Raw genomic sequence first — 19,846 nt, 5'->3', positions numbered from 1 at the left:
CTAAGCACGCGGCGTGCTGCCCACATTTTGCAGCGACGGACACAGAGATGCGCTCCGTCCAAGACGCCCAAATTTTTTACTGCGAATGCCACCAATTAACTCACGTAATCTCCGTTCCGTGCAATGCTAAATACGAAGGTATCTAGCCGTCCGTCCGTACAGCTAAAGTTTTCTCCGTACCGGTCACGCACGCGGCCGCGTCAGTCTCGACGGGCTGCGGCGCTCGGGCCATGTCCGCCGACGAGCCGGACACCTGCTGCCGGTGGAGCCGCGACTTCGTCGTGGCGCACGCCGTCTTCGCGAGCGGCTTCGTCACGGCGCCGGTGGCCGTCCTCCTTCTGGTCCACCGCCCGCGCGAGGGCCGCGCCATCTTCTTCGCCGCGTTCGCCGCCTTATGCACCGCCGCCAGCCTCATCCTCTGCCTCCACTTCTACGCCGAGCTCAGGCGCCCGCCCTGGCCGCGCTGGCGCTCCGCGTCCGGAGGCGGCCAGCAGCTAGCGGAGGGCGAGTCCTTCGTCGGCGTCGACCAAGAAACGACGGCGCGGGAGACGTCGCACGCCCTCCGCCACCCCGAGCACGAGCAGCCGATGACGCGCCGCGTGGAGATGCAGGCCGCCCTCGCCTCGGGTCGCATCCCGAGCTACGAGTACCTGGGCGACGTCGACGTCGATGGCGGCGCGGCCGAAGACTGCGCGGTGTGCCTTGGCGAGGTGGAGAAGGGGGAGACGGTGCGGCGGCTGCCGGCGTGCCGGCACGTGTTCCACAGGGAGTGCATCGACCTGTGGCTGCGCGGGCACGTGACGTGCCCGGTCTGCCGGTCTGGCGTGCTGCCGGCGGCGCCCGAACGGGCGGTGGAGGAGCTCGTGGTGAACATTGGAGTAGTTCATGGGCGGCCCACGGCGACGATCTGAGCCCCGCCTGGCATTTATCTTCTCGGGCCGGCCTAGCAGCCCAGGGTAAATATATCTCATGCGGCGCGCGCTGTTAGGCAAAGTGGCCAAGGCTTAATTTTCTCTGCACGTAAATTGTTGGATACTGAATTACTGAGTGTACGGCAGTTCACAAGAACTGTATCACCCTTAAAAAATCAAGAACTGTATCACTGTGCAACGGATGTATAAGCCTTTAGACGCGTCAAAGCCTTTCTGCTTTTGCAGATATGATTCTTGAGATGCCAGGAGAAGAGGGCGCTTCTAGATATTGCCGAAGGCGACAAATCCACAGCCATCGCCTTCAGTGGCCCAATAATAAGCTCACAAGCTCCTCGTCTTCCTCTCCGCCCACAAGTTGCTCGTCGTCGTGCCCCCGCGGCGCCGATGTTCCTCGTGTCCGGCAGCTCCTGCCGCCGGATAAGCTGCCGCTATCTGCCACCATCTCTCCTCTCCTCGCACCCGCACCGTCCTTCTCCATCATCTCCGGCGGCTGGAGTTGTTGAATCTGCCACCATCATCCGCCACCGCCCCTTAACCGTGTTCCATTGAGAAGCTCACCGTGACGCCCCTGCCTCCTCCGCCACCCGCGGCCGGCGGCGCCTCACCACCTCGCCGCCTTGCCCACAACCCGTCGTCACCGCCAGTCCACCAATGCCCATGGGCCCTCCCTCTGTACCTGTGAACTCGCTGGAGAAGACCACCCCCACCCCCGGCAACCCCGAACCCAAACTGGCAGAGCTCGCGTGCAGGAGATGCAGAGGCGGACGGAGGAAGAAGAAAGCTGAGCGGCCAAAATTACCCTTCGCATATGGACCCACTTGTTAGCTAGCGTCGTGCGCCAATAGTAGATCTATGCCGTGAGGTGACACACTTGGCAATGTGCGTGGGCTTTCCGCTTTCTCCTAACCATCACAGTTGCTGCTCTTGGGGCACCACACATGTTGGGCGCTAAATACCATGCGCATCTTCCTCTTGTCAATGTGTTGTGCGGTGTCTGAGTGTCATGGGTATTATAACATACACCTATTCGTCTCCTGCGCCACCATCAAATTTTTTTTAAAGTAGCAGGGGTTAGGGTTTAATAGCTAACCTCGTATGCAGGAAGAAAAAGGAGCCTCTCAGGCCATCAAGCTACTGTTCAAGTCTAAAAAAATTAATTCTTCGTTTAACTGTATTGCTCTCTGACGGGTGCACCCTTTGTGTGCCTGTTTGTTTTTTTTTTTTACCATTTCCAGCCTCCCGTTTCAACGGACATCCTGGCCCATGTGTCATCTTGGCCCATCGCAATCTGCTTCCGTCGTCTAGGCCTCCTATTATTGGGCTTCGCCTGCCGTGCGCGTCGTCAATGCCTCAATATTTCGCGCTCCTATCGTTTGGCCGAAACAGACACCGCCCGCCCCGCCGATGCTCGCTGTCGCCGAGGGGTGTTTGGATCGTAGAGTTAAAGTTTAGTCCGTGTCACATCGGATATTCGGATGCTAATTAGGAGGATTAAATATGAGCTAATTACAAAACTAATTGCGGAACCCCTAGGCTAAATCGCGAGACGAATCCATTAAGCCTAATTAATCCATTATTAGCTAATGTTTACTGTAGCACCATATTGTCAAACCATGGACTAATTAGGCTTAATGGATTCATCTCGCGATTTAGCCTAGGGGTTGTGAAATTAGTTTTGTAATTAGCCTATATTTAATACTCATAATTAGTGTCCAAACATTCGATGTGACAGGGGCTAAAGTTTAGACCGGGATCAAACACCCCCTAAGGATGGCAACGGGCGGGTTCAGCTTAAGTCGAGTGTCTGAGCATCCAAAATTGAAATCCGAACCTAAAATCCGAATCCTCCCCGAATACCGATTCGGGTGAAAATCTGTCCCCGAAACCGAAACCCGCGAATCCCCAAAACTTGATGGATTAATCGAAACCCGGCGGAGGGCGGGTGCGGCGGGGGTTGGGCGGGGTGGGGTGGCTAGCGGGGTGGAGGGCGCACGACGGGGCTGGGCGGAGGCGGGGTGGCGGGCGGAGGGTGGGGGCGGAGGGCGGGGTTGGGTGAAGGATTTCAACTTATATACTTAGGGTTACTAGGTGGGCTTCTAGTAGGCTGAATGTTTCGGGACTCGATGGAGCTCCACGGGTGAATTTAAGAATTTGCCCTAAACCCACAGTATTTCGGGTATCCGAACCCGCAAATCTGTGAGCGAAAACTAGGAACCAAAACTCAAACCCGCGAACCCGAAACCTGCGGATATCTGCCCCGAACCCGATTCGCTGCCATCCTTACGCCGAGCCATGCGGTCGTCGGCTTCATCGGCGGTGTTCACCATGATGGATGCTCCGAGCCTCTTCAGATCCCCTCCCAGTTGGTGCTAAGGCTCCTCGATTTGGATTCCCTTTATTCCTACGCTGCAGCACCTCAGCGGCTAGACGGATCAATGGGACGAGCCTGGGTTAGGGTGTCCGCACTCGTCGTACTCTATTTTCATACTCTAAAAGGAATATTCTATCCTAGTCATCGAGATTCTCTCCTCTATACCAATTTCTCCCGCACTCATGTTACTCTATCCTCATACTCTATACCAACTACCACATATTTTATTCCCCTTCCTCCCCCCTCTCTCTCCAGCCGTTCCCCTCCCCCTCCCGACGCCTCGCCTCTTCCTCCTCCACACCAGCCCCCTCGCACTCCTCCCTGCCGGCTCCTCCTAGACCTCCTCCCTACCGGCTCCTCCTAGGCCTCCTCCTTACCGGCCCCCTCCTCCTCCCCGCCAGCTCCTTCCTCCTCCTCCCCGCCGGCCCCCTCCTCCTCCTTCCCGCTGGCCCCATCGTCCTCCTCCACCCTGGCCCCCTCCTCCTCCCCATCAGCTCCTCCCTCCTCCTCCTCCCCACCAGCCCCCTCCTCCCTGCTGGCTCCTCCTCGGCCTCCTCCCCGTTGGCCCCCTCCTCCTCCTTCCCGATGGCGGCGGCGACGGTCCAGCGACGGCGACGGCGGCCCAGCGGCGGTGGCGGCGGGTCCAGCAACGGCGGCGGTCCAACGGCGGCGACAGATCCAAGCGGAGGCGCGAGGGAAGGGGGGTCGTTGGGGTTGGCAGCCTCGAGAGGCGAGTAGCGGGCGCCTTGGGCGTCCGCTAGGAGTAGCGGACTGTCGGCCGTCTGCTTGGGTAGCGGACGCCTCCCAGTACCGCGGTGCAGGGTTTTTTCCGCTATCGCGGTGCTGGAGGATGGTTTAGCGGGTGCCAGTGCGAACAGCCTTAACGCCGGTATTCAACGGCTCCTTCGAGCCTAATCCGGTGAGAGTTCCTACTGTCCCTGTCTTCCTCTTTTGTGCTTCAGATATATCCAAGCTTCTTCTACATTTTAAATTTCTTGCCTTTTTTTTGCCTTCTATAGAAAGCACAACCATATCCAAAAGTCATATGCTTGGCTCAACAAGACTACAAAACATTATGTTCACAAAATAATTTTATTCCTCCGAGAGCTACATCGCTAAGTGAGATATACATTTGTCTAGGATTAAAATGACCTCTTAGCAGGGTCGGTCCTGAAATTTGGGAGGCCCAGGACGAAAGTAAAACTTGAAGCCCTTTAATATAAACATTATAACAAATATATATGAAATGTTACCAATAAATACTTAAATGTATCTAAAGCAATATTCATATCAAATTATTTATACATATTACCTTAAAAGTTTCTTCTAACATTCTTCGATGCAAAGTCACTTAGGAAATTCAATATTTTCTTCTCTTATAGGCCTTTTTGGACTAATATGTCTCTTGTTTTATTCTCAAGATTATCCCAATTTCTTGGATCATAAATATCTGAAGTGTAAACTGGTTGCTCATCAACACTAGCAGACTGTGCATGTGCACCTGATGCATTTACTGTGTTCTCAGATTCACTTACATTGTTATCATCGACGTTGATGTTAACATTTTCTTCCTGATTCCCATTAGTTGGTTCATCCACAACAACTATTGCCAACTTATTTGGGTTTGTCGAAGCGCTCGTATTACTCTCAGGACCCTGATTACTCTTGCAAAATTTATCCATAGCTCCTCTCTGTGATTCTATCAACTCATCCAAACGTCTTTTCTTTTCCTTTTCTTGTTACCTGATTCATATTTTCTAGATGACATGATATCTCATAGTGCTAAAATTATTATAAATACACAATAGTTATAAATCAGTTGAGGTTAAGTAACTTGTGATAGTGAATTAATAATTAATGGTATGGAGAATTGGGGAATTGGCAATCGAATCACCTGATCACAGAAGTGAATTGACGATCTCCTATCTAAACTCTGCCCGTCCGCCATTCTGCCGAGGGGCGGCGGGCGCGCGATGTGAGCGGGAGAGAGGACCAGCAGTAGGATGAGGCGATAGGGATGAGAGGGTGCGGTGGATGAATTGGGCCCTTTTATTAACCATGAAGTAGGCCCACCTTAATGTGGCGGAACCACCCAGATTAACCCGGCTAAAGTGTACTCAATGTCACCTCATATGCAATCAGACACTTTAATCAAGTTAAAATGACAGTTCTGGGTTTCACCTAATAAAACCACATGTCTCGGATCGAAACAAAGCATATCGCACGAAGACAAGTCTAGAGATTACAACAATCTAGATAAATTATTACAGGTCCCACATTCAGTTATTACAACTCAAGAGTTCAAAAGCATGAAGTAGATTTCAGAGTTCAAAAGCAGCAAAAAAATGGTAGTCTAACATCCAACAATACCATGGTGAATATATTAAGCACCACAATCCTCGCCGACCAAGGATGGGTCCCACTTGACTGTCCTGCCCGGAAGGAGTTGGGATGGCCAAGTCACATAAGCAACCAAGCAAAGAACAACACCTGAAAACAAAGCCACAAGCAAGGCTGAGTATACTAATACTCAACAAGGCTTACCCGTCAGCTGGTAACTACTTCACCGACTCCTAGACATGCAAGGCTTTTTGGCTGAGGGGTTTATTTTGCCAAATTCTTCTAAAGTAGGTCCTTACTTTCAAGTTTTAGCAAAAGGTTCTAGTTGGTTTAACCATTCTAGGTAAACACCTATTCTAAGCAAGCATGTTGAACAAACAATTTAATCAAGCATCATTATTGGTCATCATCCTTTGTTCCACTTCTTACTTAGTGCAGCATAGTGATCAAGCAGTCTCAAACTGTGAGAGGCAGACGATTCGAATCGAGTTTGTTAACCTTGCAAGGCGGACCTAAACCCACGATATATGTTATTGCCACGTCGGGTTCACATATATCAGCCGTCCCCATCAATTCGCGGCGTTTGTCCAGAGCCCACTTCCCTTGAAATACAATGCCCCACCGGTCCCGGAATGTCGCCATACCGTGGCTGCCCTTGTACCCACATGCGGCCGCATGGGAACCTAGTTCCAGAGAGAGCGGGATAAAGGTCCATGCTGGTTCAATCAGGTACTAGGCTTCCCCATCCCATACTAGGTATGAGCTTAGTACTTTCAAACTCTTGACCACAAATACCGTCACGGTTCAACCTTAGCAAAATTTTCCACTAGACAGACGGGGCAATCCACCAATTCAGAACCAATTGTCCGGCCCTGCCCGCCAATCCTTATGATTTCAACATAAGTAAACAGGCAACTCCTATGGCTCATGAGTGATAGAAAATCACTCGACTTTTACCGAGTCCCGCTTTAGCATTGCAACTACTCGTCTAAATATATTAGTATTCAATACATAGGTACCTAGGATCATGCAACTAGGGTTTCAAGCAACTCCTATGAACTTAAATGCACAAACATAAGTAGTGCATAAATTTAGAAAACTGGATTATGCTCCGGGGCTTGCCTTCTTGCCCTAACTCAACCTTGGGCTCTTCCGAACTTGGTTTGGGTCTTGATTACATTCAGCTTAGCAGGAGGGTGTCCTTCTTCGCGTTCTAGGATAAGCTCGTACATTCCGTCAGCAAGGTTAGCTTCTACATGAGATGCATATGCAAGATTTTAATTACAAGCTTTCATAACGTAGGTTTTATCTCGTTAATTATTGCACAAGCATAAGGTTTATTTTGGACCACAATTACTTAGACAAGGTTATATCCATTTCTTTTCTTGTAAAGTAAGGTGTGACGTGAATAGAACTCATGCTTTACTTTGATGGTGATTGTGTACACATATAATATTTTAACAACTTAGACTTCACAAGAGAAAGGTGGGGGTCATTTTGGTGCTGAAAAACGTATAACCATTTCCCTTACCAAGTGACCATTCTTTGACTAGGCATGGCTAAGCAGCTGCAAGATCAAGTTATTATAAAACCCATACTACTCGAGAGACAAGGTATGTGATCACACAGCAAGGGAGTTAAAAACATAGGTTCTAACAATGCAATAAAATAACCTACACGCAACCCATAGCGACACATAGCAACCATTTTAAAGCCACCTAATAAAACAAAACCGAAAATACTTTGCAAGCTACCCCATGAAAAAACCTTCTCTCTCACGGATCTACCCTTTTTCTTTCAATCTACCCCCTGCGTTTCACAATCTAGCCCTCGGACAGATTCCACCTTCACACATAACTCTGGATCTTTATGGATAACCCCCTACACTTTCTATTCTCCAAGCAATCAGATCCTCCTTCTTCTACCTCCGGCCAAAACACACAGAGCACAACAGTCACGCACGCAGGGGCAAAGGGGGCCGGTCAGGGAGAGGGGAAGAGGCGCGACAGATCTAGGGAAGGTAGTGGCACCATGCCCAGGGCCAGGGGACTCCCTGGAGTAGCGCAGGTAGGGAAGAAGGGGGTGGCACACACAGGCTCCGTGCGGCGACGGGAACGCCGTTGACAAGCACCAGAACATGCATGGAAAGTTAGCGAATGCAGAAGAATAATGTGAGCATGAGCACCAGTGACTCACTGCGAATCCATTTGAGCTGTCGGTTGGGGATGATGATGGCCGGAGCATGGGGCACCATGGTGAGGTTGTGATGGCGGTTGAAAACTTTTGGAAGTTGGGGGAAAACTTTGATTCTGGCTGGTTCAGTGGCCGGTGGGTGACGGGGAGTGGCGGAGGGCGTGACTGAAGAAGTGGAGAAGCTATGGGCGCGAGCTATTGGAGGGAATATGGCTGGAGTTGGGCGGATTTCGCCGGAGAATAGGGACATGTTGGGGAGCTCGGCAATGGGGAAAGTTTCTGTTGGAAGGCAAAGGAGGGGAAGGAGGCTTGGGAGAGGGCTGATTTAAGGGTTGGGGTGCAAGAGGATAAGGATGAGACGATAAGGATGACACGGTGATGTTGCGCGGCATTGGCGATGAGGGGCGGTCGGCGGAGTTCAACGGTCACGTGGCGGCCATGCTTGCTGACCGGGGCTTTGCCCAACCGGTGGCGAGGAGGGGCGTGGCACGGAGGGAGCTTCACGTGGGCGTCGCCGTGGTGGCCACTCGGCGAGGGGAGGCCTTGCTGGCACGGCCAGAGCTGGCCAACCAGCGATCTTTGGTGCCTGTTCACCAAAAGAGCGATGAGCAGGTGGAGCGAGAGGTAGGAGATGACACTGACGCGTGGCCCCGCGAGAAAAGCAAACAAAAACAACTAGCTCAACTTTCTCCCTTCATTTGACCCTCCTAAAGTTGTCCAAAAATTCCCTAAAAATACTCTTTGAAAAGATAAAATCACCAATAATCCAATGCAACAAGAATCAACTCAAAAGTTATTATGGTTTGCACGCAATTGATAAAACAAAATAGCTAAAATTGAACTTTAAAGGAATTTTTAACCCAAGCAAACATCTCTGAAAAATTTGGTAAAAATAATAAAAATCCCTAAATGGTATCAAGTATTTAAATAAAATAATTGGGGGCACAGTGGTATGTAAAAATTGGGATTTCTTCATAAATTTGATTTTTCAACAATAAATAATAATTTCTAGGCACTTAACAATGCATGGCTAGAAATTTCATTTATGCACAAATGATGCTCATGATGGTTAACTATGCACAAAGGGATGTTCATGATGCTCAAAAATGTACAAAGATGCTTGTGATGCATGTCGTGCAAAGGTGTCGTGTTTAACGCGTATTTTCTCACCAAGTTTGATCTTTGTGCTTGCATTTCCAAAAATAAAAGTTGAAGTTCAAGGTGAGGGCTATATCTTTTATAAAGGCCGACATATTAGGAACTTGATGGATTTTAGAATTAGGATTGTTGGAATTTTGGCGGAACGTCAGTCAAAGCTGTTTTTGATTTGACTTGAAATTTGACCGAACTTCTACTCAGTTCTTGGAAGTCCTTCCGCTCAAGGTCAGAAGAAGTGCTAAAGGTGAAGGTGTTCAATTTGAAAAGATGTACCACTTTCATATTGGCCAAAATTTAAGTTCTCATATAAGATTTGTTTTTATTGGCCTCACTAGTGATTATCAACAGAAAGGAGTTTCTAAAACTCAGTAAAACTCAGCAAAATGTAAGGTGTTTTGGATATGAACTCTTAGCAATTTGGAGTTAACTTTGATTTTTGCTTCTTAATCACCCTATTGATTATTTCATTTAGGTTCTTAATTACACGGGCTGTCACACTTAATGTCACCTTTTACTGTGAACTATTGTGGGTGGGGCAGTAACAAAGCCTACTTTTTCTGACCCCCACCTTAATACTATTTGGAACATAAGCATTGCCCTTACCCTAAGAATCGTGTTACCGTTACTATGCCTCTGGAATTTGGGAACATAAGCATTGTTCTTGCCCTAAAAATTATGTTACCGTTACTATGCCTCTGGGATTTGGGAGTATTTTCGTATCTTCGTAGGGGCTAATTCATAAGCCTAACTAGCAACCTTTGGAGTTGGCTGCCTCTTATTAGCTACTGTGGCAGCAACATAAGTCAGGTTAGCTCCTCTTTATATTTGCTTCTGGCCCAAAACACCTACGAATACTCTTGTTTCCATCCAATTTAGTTGCTCCGTATGAATAAAGCTCATCGTTGCGTTTTGATTCTTATTGTTACTTATGAGGCTGTGTCCCTAAACCAAATGAGCTATCTCCATGGACATGCAATTTCCAAACTGGTGAAACTGTAGCCGTATGGGAAACAAATCCTACATGTGATGCACACAACGCACTAAGGGATTGGTGGCCTTTTGATCAAGCTTTGAACATCCTAATCACATGCCGATATGGGAACCCGGTAAATTGACGTACTTCTGAGGTGCCGAAGTTTGAACCTTGGCTAGCCGCGCTTGACGTGGACCGGTGGGTGGGGTTACGGGTATTAACTCACGAGACCTTTGCTCGGACAATGATGTACATGAGGACACGACCCCTGGTTATGCGAGCTCATCTTTTGTAGACTACGATAACTTAGTCTTGCGCGGTATACTGTACACCCCATGAACCCTCATGAGAAAAGATCCATTTTAAGGACCAACCCATATTAAGTCGAGAACGGACTATCTAACCTAGTTATATCTGATTCAGGAGCTGAAAATCACTGCTGTAATTTTTTTCTTCTTCCGGGCAGACTGTTCGCGTCAAATGGCCATGATGAGGCCTGCACGCGAGCAGGACCAGTTCATTAGTTCTATCGATGCGGGGTAACAATTTGAGGATGCTATTGTTTTCCGCCCATTACCAGTGCTCCAAAGAAACATGGAAACGGCAAGCACAGACGCAGGGAAGCTGTCACACACTCGCTCACACCATCTCACCCGCCGACGGTGCGGAGACGCCGCACCGGCAGACCGGGCACGTCGAGTGGCCGCGCAGCCACACGTCGATGCACATCCCGTGGAACACGTGCAGGCACACCGGCAGCCGCTTCACGAGCTCCCCATCCTCCACCTCGCCCAGGCACACCGCGCACTCTGCCACGAAGCCGTCGACCTCGCCGCCGTGCTCGTACGAACGCGCGACGACGGCCCGAACCCCTTCCACCCGGGCGCTCGCCGTGCACTGCCGCGCCGGCTGCACCTTGGGGAGCTCCTCATCGTCGTCGGTGACGCGAGGCACCTGACCGTCAACCAGCGGAAGGACGGCCGCGTCGCCCTCGCCGTCGTCACCCCCGGGCCGCGGCCCGACGATGTGCTCCGGGCAAAATACCATCTGCGCCATGGTGGCGAGGAAAATGGCTGCGAGCAGCACCTCGACGACTTCGACGATGACGACGAGGCCCGGCGTGTTCGGCGCCCTGAGGAGAGCGTAGAGGGCCCAGGCGGCGAGGCTGAGCCATATCGCCCTGAAGCGTGCGACCCTGCTGCCGTCGTTCCACCTCAACACCATTTCTGACCATACACAACTAGAACTTGGTATCGTTGAAGCTGGTGCTATGCAGTGCAGCATTATAAATGGGATGTCCGGCCTAGTGCAGCACGCCGTTTTGTGTTTTTCTATCTAACAACCACACCGTTGTTTTGTTCGCTGCAAACGAAGAACGAGGATTTCCTTTTCTCTGTTTTTAAAGTGTGTGGAATTGTAAGGCTGGGATTTGGCTAGTTGTTGTTATTGTTGTTGCTTGTGTCTAAGATCCCTTCTACCTCTTGGAGTTTACAGATACGAGGAAATTGTCACGCTCTCACCGTCTCGGCCAACAATGCGAAGCCCTTACACCGGCAGATGATTAATTTGCATAAGAAACCATTTACTACTTACCATTTACCGTTGGCTGGATCTCAAAGAGCGTCTATCCGAACAGCTGAAAAAACGCAACAGGCACAAAAACAATTCGAGCAACCGACAGCACGGTGATGCAGAGAATCCCCTCCAAAACCGGCTTCACCAGCTCGTCCCACGGCTGGTCACGGTACACGACGGGCACCGTGCGGAGCTCGGACCTGGCGAAGTGCAGCGGGTCGTCTTCCTCCCTCGTGCTGGCGACGGAGACCTTCGCCGTCTGGCCGATAGGCAGCCACCGCGTCGTTGTCGGCGGGTACTCCACCGTCACCTCTATGGAGCAGTCCATCCCGTCTTCAAGGTCGTCTCTTCTCTCCGACAAGACTCGCCATGGCGCGTGGACGTTCCGGCAGCCGATCAGGTACATTCGCCCATCCACGGGGTTGTACACGCCCTCCACCGACATCACCGGAATCGGACTGAGTAAGTTCCTGGATGCCGTGAACCCCGCGGACACGTTCAGTATCTGCTGATTTTCCACGGCACGGACTCTACGAAGTAGTTCGATCCACGTACTAGACCTGCTACCCTGAAATTGGGGAGAGTAGCTTCCGACGAGGGTGCCGACAGAGAGTATCTCTAGTTCGAAGCAGGGCTCCTCGATCCATTCCGGCACAAACGGCAGCTTCCCCACGCACTGAAATCGGAGACCAAGGTTGTCGGCGAGGTTGGAGAGGCTCACCATGTCATCGACATCGCCGGCGATGTTCGGATAGCTGAGCAGCGACTTGGCAACGAAGCTGTCACGAAATCCAGACGGTACGCTGCGCCGAAGGAGGAGCTCCCGAGCCTGCTCGACTATGGTGTAGCTGTACGACATGCGGAGCGACGCCGGCGACGCCCCGTAGCGACCAAACCGGGGGTCCACGCGCTGTTGGAACGACAGCGGCGCGTGGCTCCCGTCCATGGCGGTCATCCGTCCGACGAGGAAGCCGCGGCGAGTCATGGAGAACGCCGTCCGGACGGACAGGGTCACGCGGTAGCGGCACGCTTCCTCGCCGACGCCGAGGCAGCCCACCATGCAAGCCCGCCCCGTGGACGCGTTCCACACTCCCTCGCTCGACAGGGTCGCGCCGCTCAGGCCGGTACGCCACGCCGCCGTGGGCTGGTGCTCCCATGGCGGCACGTAGCGGAACACGGCCGCCACCCTCGCCGCCGCCGCCGTGCCGCCAACGCTGGACGTCCACTCGCACTTGAGGCCCTGCATCGCGACGGTGGCGGAACGGGTGAACGCCGTGTCCTCCGTAGCGCTCGTGCCGGGGCGGCCGGTGGTCTCGAACGGCCCGACACGGCTGCAGAACGCGTCGGTCCCCTTGCAGTCCCGGTTTGGAATCACTTCCATCACCAGGTTCAGGCGGTCGGGACCGGATTGGTAGATGACGTCGCAGAGAGAGGCGCCGCTGTTCAGGCTCTCCATGTCCATGGCGTCGCCGTCATGGAAGAGCGGGTCGTCGCTGCACCCAGCGACAGCGACGGTATCGAGCTCCGCATCTTCTGGCTGGAATCGGTAATCGGAGCCGTACCCTAAGGCGAGCTGCGACACCAAGCGGACGGTGTCGAAGTAGGCAGCATCGGACTTGGCGCTCGTGCTCCTCATCTCGCCGCGCACGGCGCGAGTTGTCAGCGTGGCCGCCTTCGGGTACCGTAGCACGAGCAGGATGTTGCCGCTGCCACGGTTCTTGGTCCACTCCCACAGGTCCGTGCAGTTGCTGTCGCAGACGGGGAGGACAGTGTCTCCGACCATGCAGAGCACCCTCTCGCCGCCGCCGCTGCCGTCGTCACCGCTCCCCGACGACTTCGTCTCGGTATACACACCTTGGAAATGTATGAGGAGCCTGGCGACCCCTGGCAAAAGCTGGAACTCCGGCGACGCTTGTAGTTCCATGTGCGATGAGCCGTTGTTGCGGGTGATGGTGAGGCTAAGGACCCCGCTGGCGTTGAGGGCGGTCCGGGCCCCTCGCCGTGGCACCATGTCGCTCATCTCCAAGAGCATGAAGGACGCGAGGGGAACCGCTTCAGGCAACTCAGGACCAGCCGCAGCGGCGTCGGCAGAGCTTCCATGTGACGGAAGCAGGGGAGCTTGGCCGGCGTCCTGGCTCCAGTCGCCATTTATGAATGATATCCTGTACTTCAGGCTGCCGTCACTGTCAGCACCATACCTGAGCTCCGCGGCTGAGGAGAGCACGGGCTGGCAGTGCCGCTCGTCGGCGAAGACGGATTTGTCACGATGGATGGGTCCTTTCGACATGCTTGCTTGGAACGACTGGTTGGACGAGACGGCGGCAGAGAGACATGGCAAGAACAAGAAGGCAAGATTCAGCAGCAAGCTGGGGAATATCTTGCTGCTGGCGGCTTCCATGGATGTGGCCTTAGAAGAAACTGTACAATTCAGCAAGGAAATTCCCAGCAGCAATTGCACATTTTGTGATCCAATTAAGGTGCAGAGTGTTCAAGGAGGCACCATGAGTCAAAAATGTTGAACTGCAGGAGCTACGGATTTCGGCGGTGTTAGTGTTGTGGGGTCGGAGATAGTTGAATGGATGAAAGTCTATAGTTGACCGAGGAGCCTGCCCACATGGGCTCATGTGCTTCAGTATCTGCAGGATCAAACATACTACGCAAAAGGAGCCAGATCGAGATGCTACGGAGGAGACCAGGCACCTAACCGGATGGATCGCATGTGCCAAGTTGAATCATGGGGCTAGTGCGAAAGGGCAACTTGTTCCTGATTGTAAAAGACTAGTCCATCGACTTGTTCTCGCACGAGCTAATAATTTTAAGAGCAATTGTATTAAAAAATTATTTAACAATTAGATCTCTAATTAATAGTTAAAATTGTTTATCTACATCTCTCATTTATTTAATATTTAACATAGATGTATCCTTATCTTTATCCAGTTGTGATAGACTTTTAATTAGTAACTACTTAATACATTTTTTCATCCACATTCATACATTTTTCACTTTACATCGCAGCTCCACATAATATGTTTAATACGAAAATAAAATTAGTATTTTTCATCGCTTCCTCGAATTCATGTATAAACAATCCACATAGTGACACCCATTATGCATATATACCTTAACTTAGTATTCCTATATTAACAATAACAGAAATAGATAATTTAGTATCATATATTGATTTGCTTTTTGACATTTTTATGTAATGAACATGCAGATAATTAGATTAAGATTTAGGAATTTACTTTAGGTTATTTTTGGTAACAATATACATGGGTAATTTAGATACAAATTTAGAAAGATATTTAAAGTTATTTTTAGAAAGATATGTATGGATAATTTAAATAAAAACTATATGGTTACTTTATATTAATTTTTATAAAGCATATGCAGGTAATTTAGATATAGATTTAGGAGTTTACTTTATAATATTTTTTAAAATGGTAATGGTGAGTAAGTTTTTATAAACTATAATAGATAAATGGCTATGATTATTAGAGTCTATAGATGGATGTCCGGATGTTTCTGATTTTTGTGAGAATTTCTATTTATCTTTTTTCCTAGCGTGTCTCGTGAGAATTAATGCGGAGTCTCCAATTAAAAAAAAAGAACACATAGCTAAAAATGAAAATTGTTACATTGAGCTCTCTCTTATTTATTAAATTTTCTAACATAATGCTTATATAGATACATATTTATTATCTTCATTGATTATAATAAACTTTAGTTAGTAATTATTCTATAACCTTTTCATCCACACTTATATTTTTTATTTTACATTGTAGGTATGCATTTGAATTTGTTTAATGGATCCTGAATTTTAGCTATATTTTTAATATGTAAATATATAATCTTATCATCACTTCCTCTATATATTTATAAATGGTGCATCATAGTATATACCTTAATCATTATTTTCTATAGTAACAATGTAAGCAATAGACAATAAAAGCATATATTGATGTACCTTAGGGTATATTTTTAATGAAGGTGAGTTTACATCATGTTATTTTCAATAATGTCATATGTGGATAGTTTAGATGCAAATTTAAGGGGTTATTTTAAGTTATTTTTATTAGTGGGGCAATTTAGATTCAAACTATGGGGGTTATTCTAAACTATTTTTTATAATGGTATTAGTGGGTAATTTAGATGAATATTAGAGGTTACTTTAATTTATTTTTATAATGGCTGAGGTGGGTAATTTACATATAAATTAAGGGGGTTATTTTCGGCTATTTTTATAACAGCAGAGGTTGGTAATTTTTTTAGAAAAAACATAACGAATCTAATGAGTATGATGATTTGAATCTTCGAATTGATAGCTAAATGTTTTGCTTTTTTGAGAGAATTTTTAAGATTTCTCTCTCTTTTTAGAGTGTCCAAATAGGATCCTATATGGCTTCATGAGAGGCCTCCAATTATTAGCAATAGTAAGATTGAACGAGATAACAGGTGATTTGACTTAAATAGAGACAAATGTGCCCTTCTATGGATTTTTTTTTCTTCTGCGGGAAAGCAGAATTCACAATTTTGGGGCTGTTGTTTAGTGTGAGAGAATGTTTAACTATCAACAGTGAAATCTCAATGGGTGTTTACAACCAGGAGGAACTTTGTAAAGGTCTTCTAGTGGGTCCCCAGTTAGCTGACCATCTCAGAAAGTGTGATATGTAACGGGAAACACGATTCATGGGTGAAATGTGCAAACTCTATACAGTAAGAAAACTAGTATATTAGCTGTGATTATGGACTCATGGCTAAGAGCAGGCTTAGACTTATTCATGATTAGTGGGGCTATGGTGTTAGCCGGATTATGGTATGGTTTGGCAACTAGATTGACTCCAGTGGTTGATCTCGGTTGTTGGAATGGAATCCGAGGAGCTGTTGGTCATGGTGTTGGAGCAATCAAATGTAGTAAATCTGTTGCTTTGTGGCTGAGTATAAAAAGGATTTTTTTCATAGAAGGCTTACTCTATACAGTAAGAAAACTAGTATATGGAAGGTTTACTCGGATAATGGCTATGTTCCTTCTAACGCACATGCAGCAGCGACCCGGGCGCTCCGGCCAATGGACGAGTTCCACTCCACTCCACTCCACCGGACTTCAAGCAAGAGGGATAAGCTCGCAACCTACTCTTGGACGATCCTAGATGGACCGGCTACGAGTCTACAAGAAGGAGCCAAACCACAGGGGAGAGTGCACCCCAATTAGCGACCACAGCTACATATGATTACTCCCTCCGTTCCAAATTGTAAGTCATTCCAACTTTTTTAGAAAGTTAAAACATCTCAAGTTTGACCAAATTTATACAATAAAATACTAACATTTATGATACCAAATAGGTACTTCATTAGATATATTTTTATAGTATATCTATTCGGTGCCAAAAATATTTGTAACCCTCTTTATAATTTTGATCAAACATAAAATAATTTGACTCTTCAAGAAAGTTGGAATGACCTACAATTTGGATCGGAGGGAGTACCATCTTCTAGAGGGCAGATGATGGGATATTGGGGCCTACCTTGCCGAGAAGATCAAAGAGGCCATATGCCTACATATGACTCCTTCGACACAGGGATCCGTGGTGCTGCACGACAAGCACTCCGTGTTGTCTGTAGGCAGCACCTGTGGGTCGCACGAAGTAAGAATTCTACCTTCAAAGCGATAGTGGCAGTTTGGATCCAAGGGTGGAGCTAGAAAATATTGTCACTGGTGTCACTGGAGAATACTGACTTCGATAATTCCATAGATTATATTAATAAAAAATCAACGATGACATAGGCTCTGCTCGCTTCTGGTTTTTGGATGGCTGCAGCTGCAGCCTGCAGGCTTAAACACTCCCTTCCCATCCTATTTGGCTGGTTGGCTGCATTTTGCTGTAGTTCTGTTGCTGACCATCGCAGCTGAGCTGTAGCGCAGCCTAAAAAATCACTATCAAATAGGCAGATATTGTAAGATTACAAGAGCTTATAATAGTGTTTACCTTTAACAATGAAAAAAATCTATCGGACAATAGGTCACGCCAACGTGCGAGCGCGTGACCTATGCAGCCCAGACGGGAGGGAGGTGGGCTTCGGGGCCACACTTCTTTTTTAAGTTTCACCATTAAAAAAATATGAAACTTTGTTATGGAGTGTTCGTTTTCAATTCCGTTTGCACCACTGCATTTTTATGATGAGATCTATAAAACAAGGTACATGATGCATATGTTTTGGAATACCTTTTTAACTACGACAACTTATATGAATGTGCGGTAGTTACTTATTTACCAAGTGCGTAGCAACTTATGTATAAATTCTCAACAAATTATATACATAAATTACTACAAAATCAATTTTACCCTCATATTGTTTACCTAAAATATTTAAACAAGTTCTCACGTTCACTCTACATAAGTATCTACAAGGCATATCATATGAGTTGTCGTACTGTATACACATAATGTAACATGTTACATGATCCTTTTTCATAAGTTGATACTTATCTCTACACAAATTATAAGTTACATAAGTATCTACAAGGCATACCAGATAAGTAGACATACAATATAAGATTATAAGTTACTACATAGTCTCTATATAATGTGATTCATTCTATCTATAAAAAGGTTACACTATATGTACAAAAGTTGTCTTAATCGGTACATAAGTTGTTAATAGTTTATCCATAAGTAGCTACTATGCATCCATATAAGTTGATAATCATCTAAAATAGTTTCAAAACATATTAAATATGGATCTAGTTTTGTAGATCTTAATGCAAAGGACACAACGGTACAAACGGATTTGAAAATGGCTCGTTTAAAGAAAATATGTACATTTCTTGACAATGACATCAGCGGTGATGTAAGCTCGAAAGCGACGTCTAGTATTAAGTTGCTATGATGAGTGCCCATGCATAGTACTTTGATATTTTTGGACAGGCGCCCGCACATAATTGCTCTATATGTCCACACGCGATTGCTCGGAGGGGGTCGCACGTTAAGTTCCTGCGTGACGGGTCACGCATTAATGTGGTCCTTTTACAGTTATAATTTCTCTCTATGATTATGGTCATCCATTTTGTGAAAGTGAACAATAACCATCATCATTTTTGGAATGGTCGTAGAAATCCTTGTTCCACAAAGCATATGATACAATCATTCATAAATTCATCGCCAATTCGATTACGTAATACTGATTATGCAACAGTCATGGCAATGAGTTAGCAAAATTATTACTCCCTTACCTGGCATTTGCTTTTGCTAAAAAAAGAATAGATTGAAGAAGCAAGCAAGGCTCTTCCCGTTTCCACTTGTTTCTGACTTCAGAACACTAGTAGATTACAGATTGATACAACAAAATTTCAGACTTCAGAAATTGAGTTGGGGTAACAAAATCCCTAAGGCCCCGTTTGGATCATTGGAATTGAATTCCATCATAATAATTATAATTTAGACACAAATTAATTAAGCTAATATAATTGTATGTGGAATATAGTTGTATATTATAGTTGGTGATATGGGAGAGATACTTATATGCTGCACTTCTACTATAGAGAAGCGAGTCTAAGAGCGTGCTATAAGAATTGAATTCCATTCTAATAACCATAATCTATAGAATCAATTTCCATCTCCCACCCCATGAATTTAAGATAGGCTTATATCTAAACTTTGGAAAGTTGTGGAATGCCACATTCTAACATAAATTAGCCTACTCCATTAAATAGATTCCAATTCCTTCATACCAAACGGGACCTAATCAATTCAACACGTCAAGTAAATAAATCACACTAGAGAATTGGGACTTTCGTTGGGATAATCATTACCTGAACTGAGACCACACGTTGGTCTTGAGATTGGCCTAGGAGTCTAGGACGAAGGGGAGGAGGAGCTGCCGGACCGTTGCCACGGTGCCGCCGTGCCGCTGCGCGACGCAAGGCGTTGAGATGCCGATGTGAGATTGGAAAGGAAACGTGCCTTTATGGTGTGTGCCTTGTGGGCTGTTGCTAATTGAGATTAAAGGATACATGGAATTAGATAATGGGCTGGGCGCTTGGTTGCTGGGCTGCTGGTGTCTGGATAATTTTTTACCGGTGTCATAGCCCCTGATCAACAAATCGAATATCCCTTCCAGAATTTTATTACTTACCAAGATTCCACTGTTTGAGATCCGTGCAAAACATAATAGATGGTTCGGATTTATCACACGAACGGTTCAGACGCACAGCGAAGCATGCATGCAACAGAACACTTTGGGGCCGGTGGTCACATCATGCACAGGACAGGTGGCGCAACACCATAGGAGGAAGTTGGGTGGTTT

General features: G+C 47.4%; 3 protein-coding genes across 3 annotated transcripts; 1 reads left to right on the top strand and 2 right to left on the bottom strand.

The window, feature by feature from the left end:
• The first annotated feature begins 230 nt into the window (after positions 1–230).
• LOC101764784 (RING-H2 finger protein ATL3) lies at positions 231–911 on the top strand. Its single transcript, XM_004954545.1, has one exon. It carries the CDS (start codon positions 231–233, stop codon positions 909–911), a length of 681 nt encoding a protein of 226 aa, XP_004954602.1.
• Positions 912–10,606: 9,695 nt separating this feature from the next.
• Positions 10,607–11,191, bottom strand: LOC101764383 (E3 ubiquitin-protein ligase EL5). Its single transcript, XM_004954544.1, has one exon. It carries the CDS (start codon positions 11,189–11,191, stop codon positions 10,607–10,609), a length of 585 nt encoding a protein of 194 aa, XP_004954601.1.
• A 400-nt stretch (positions 11,192–11,591) lies between these two features.
• Positions 11,592–13,829, bottom strand: LOC111257060. Its single transcript, XM_022826086.1, has one exon. The coding sequence runs from the start codon at positions 13,827–13,829 to the stop codon at positions 11,592–11,594; it is 2,238 nt and encodes a 745-aa protein (XP_022681821.1).
• Positions 13,830–19,846: the final 6,017 nt, after the last annotated feature.

This window comes from Setaria italica, chromosome I (genome assembly GCF_000263155.2).
Source record: "Setaria italica strain Yugu1 chromosome I, Setaria_italica_v2.0, whole genome shotgun sequence".
In the NCBI taxonomy this organism is placed as follows: Eukaryota; Viridiplantae; Streptophyta; class Magnoliopsida; order Poales; family Poaceae; genus Setaria; species Setaria italica.
Note: the sequence above shows the minus strand (reverse complement) of the source record. Positions and strands in the feature narration are given on the sequence as shown.

Bases quoted from the DNA above. Each gene is read 5' to 3' on its own strand.
- LOC101764784 (XM_004954545.1), top strand. From the start codon at position 231: ATGTCCGCCGACGAGCCGGACACCTGCTGCCGGTGGAGCCGCGACTTC.
- LOC101764383 (XM_004954544.1), bottom strand. From the start codon at position 11,191: ATGGTGTTGAGGTGGAACGACGGCAGCAGGGTCGCACGCTTCAGGGCG.
- LOC111257060 (XM_022826086.1), bottom strand. From the start codon at position 13,829: ATGTCGAAAGGACCCATCCATCGTGACAAATCCGTCTTCGCCGACGAG.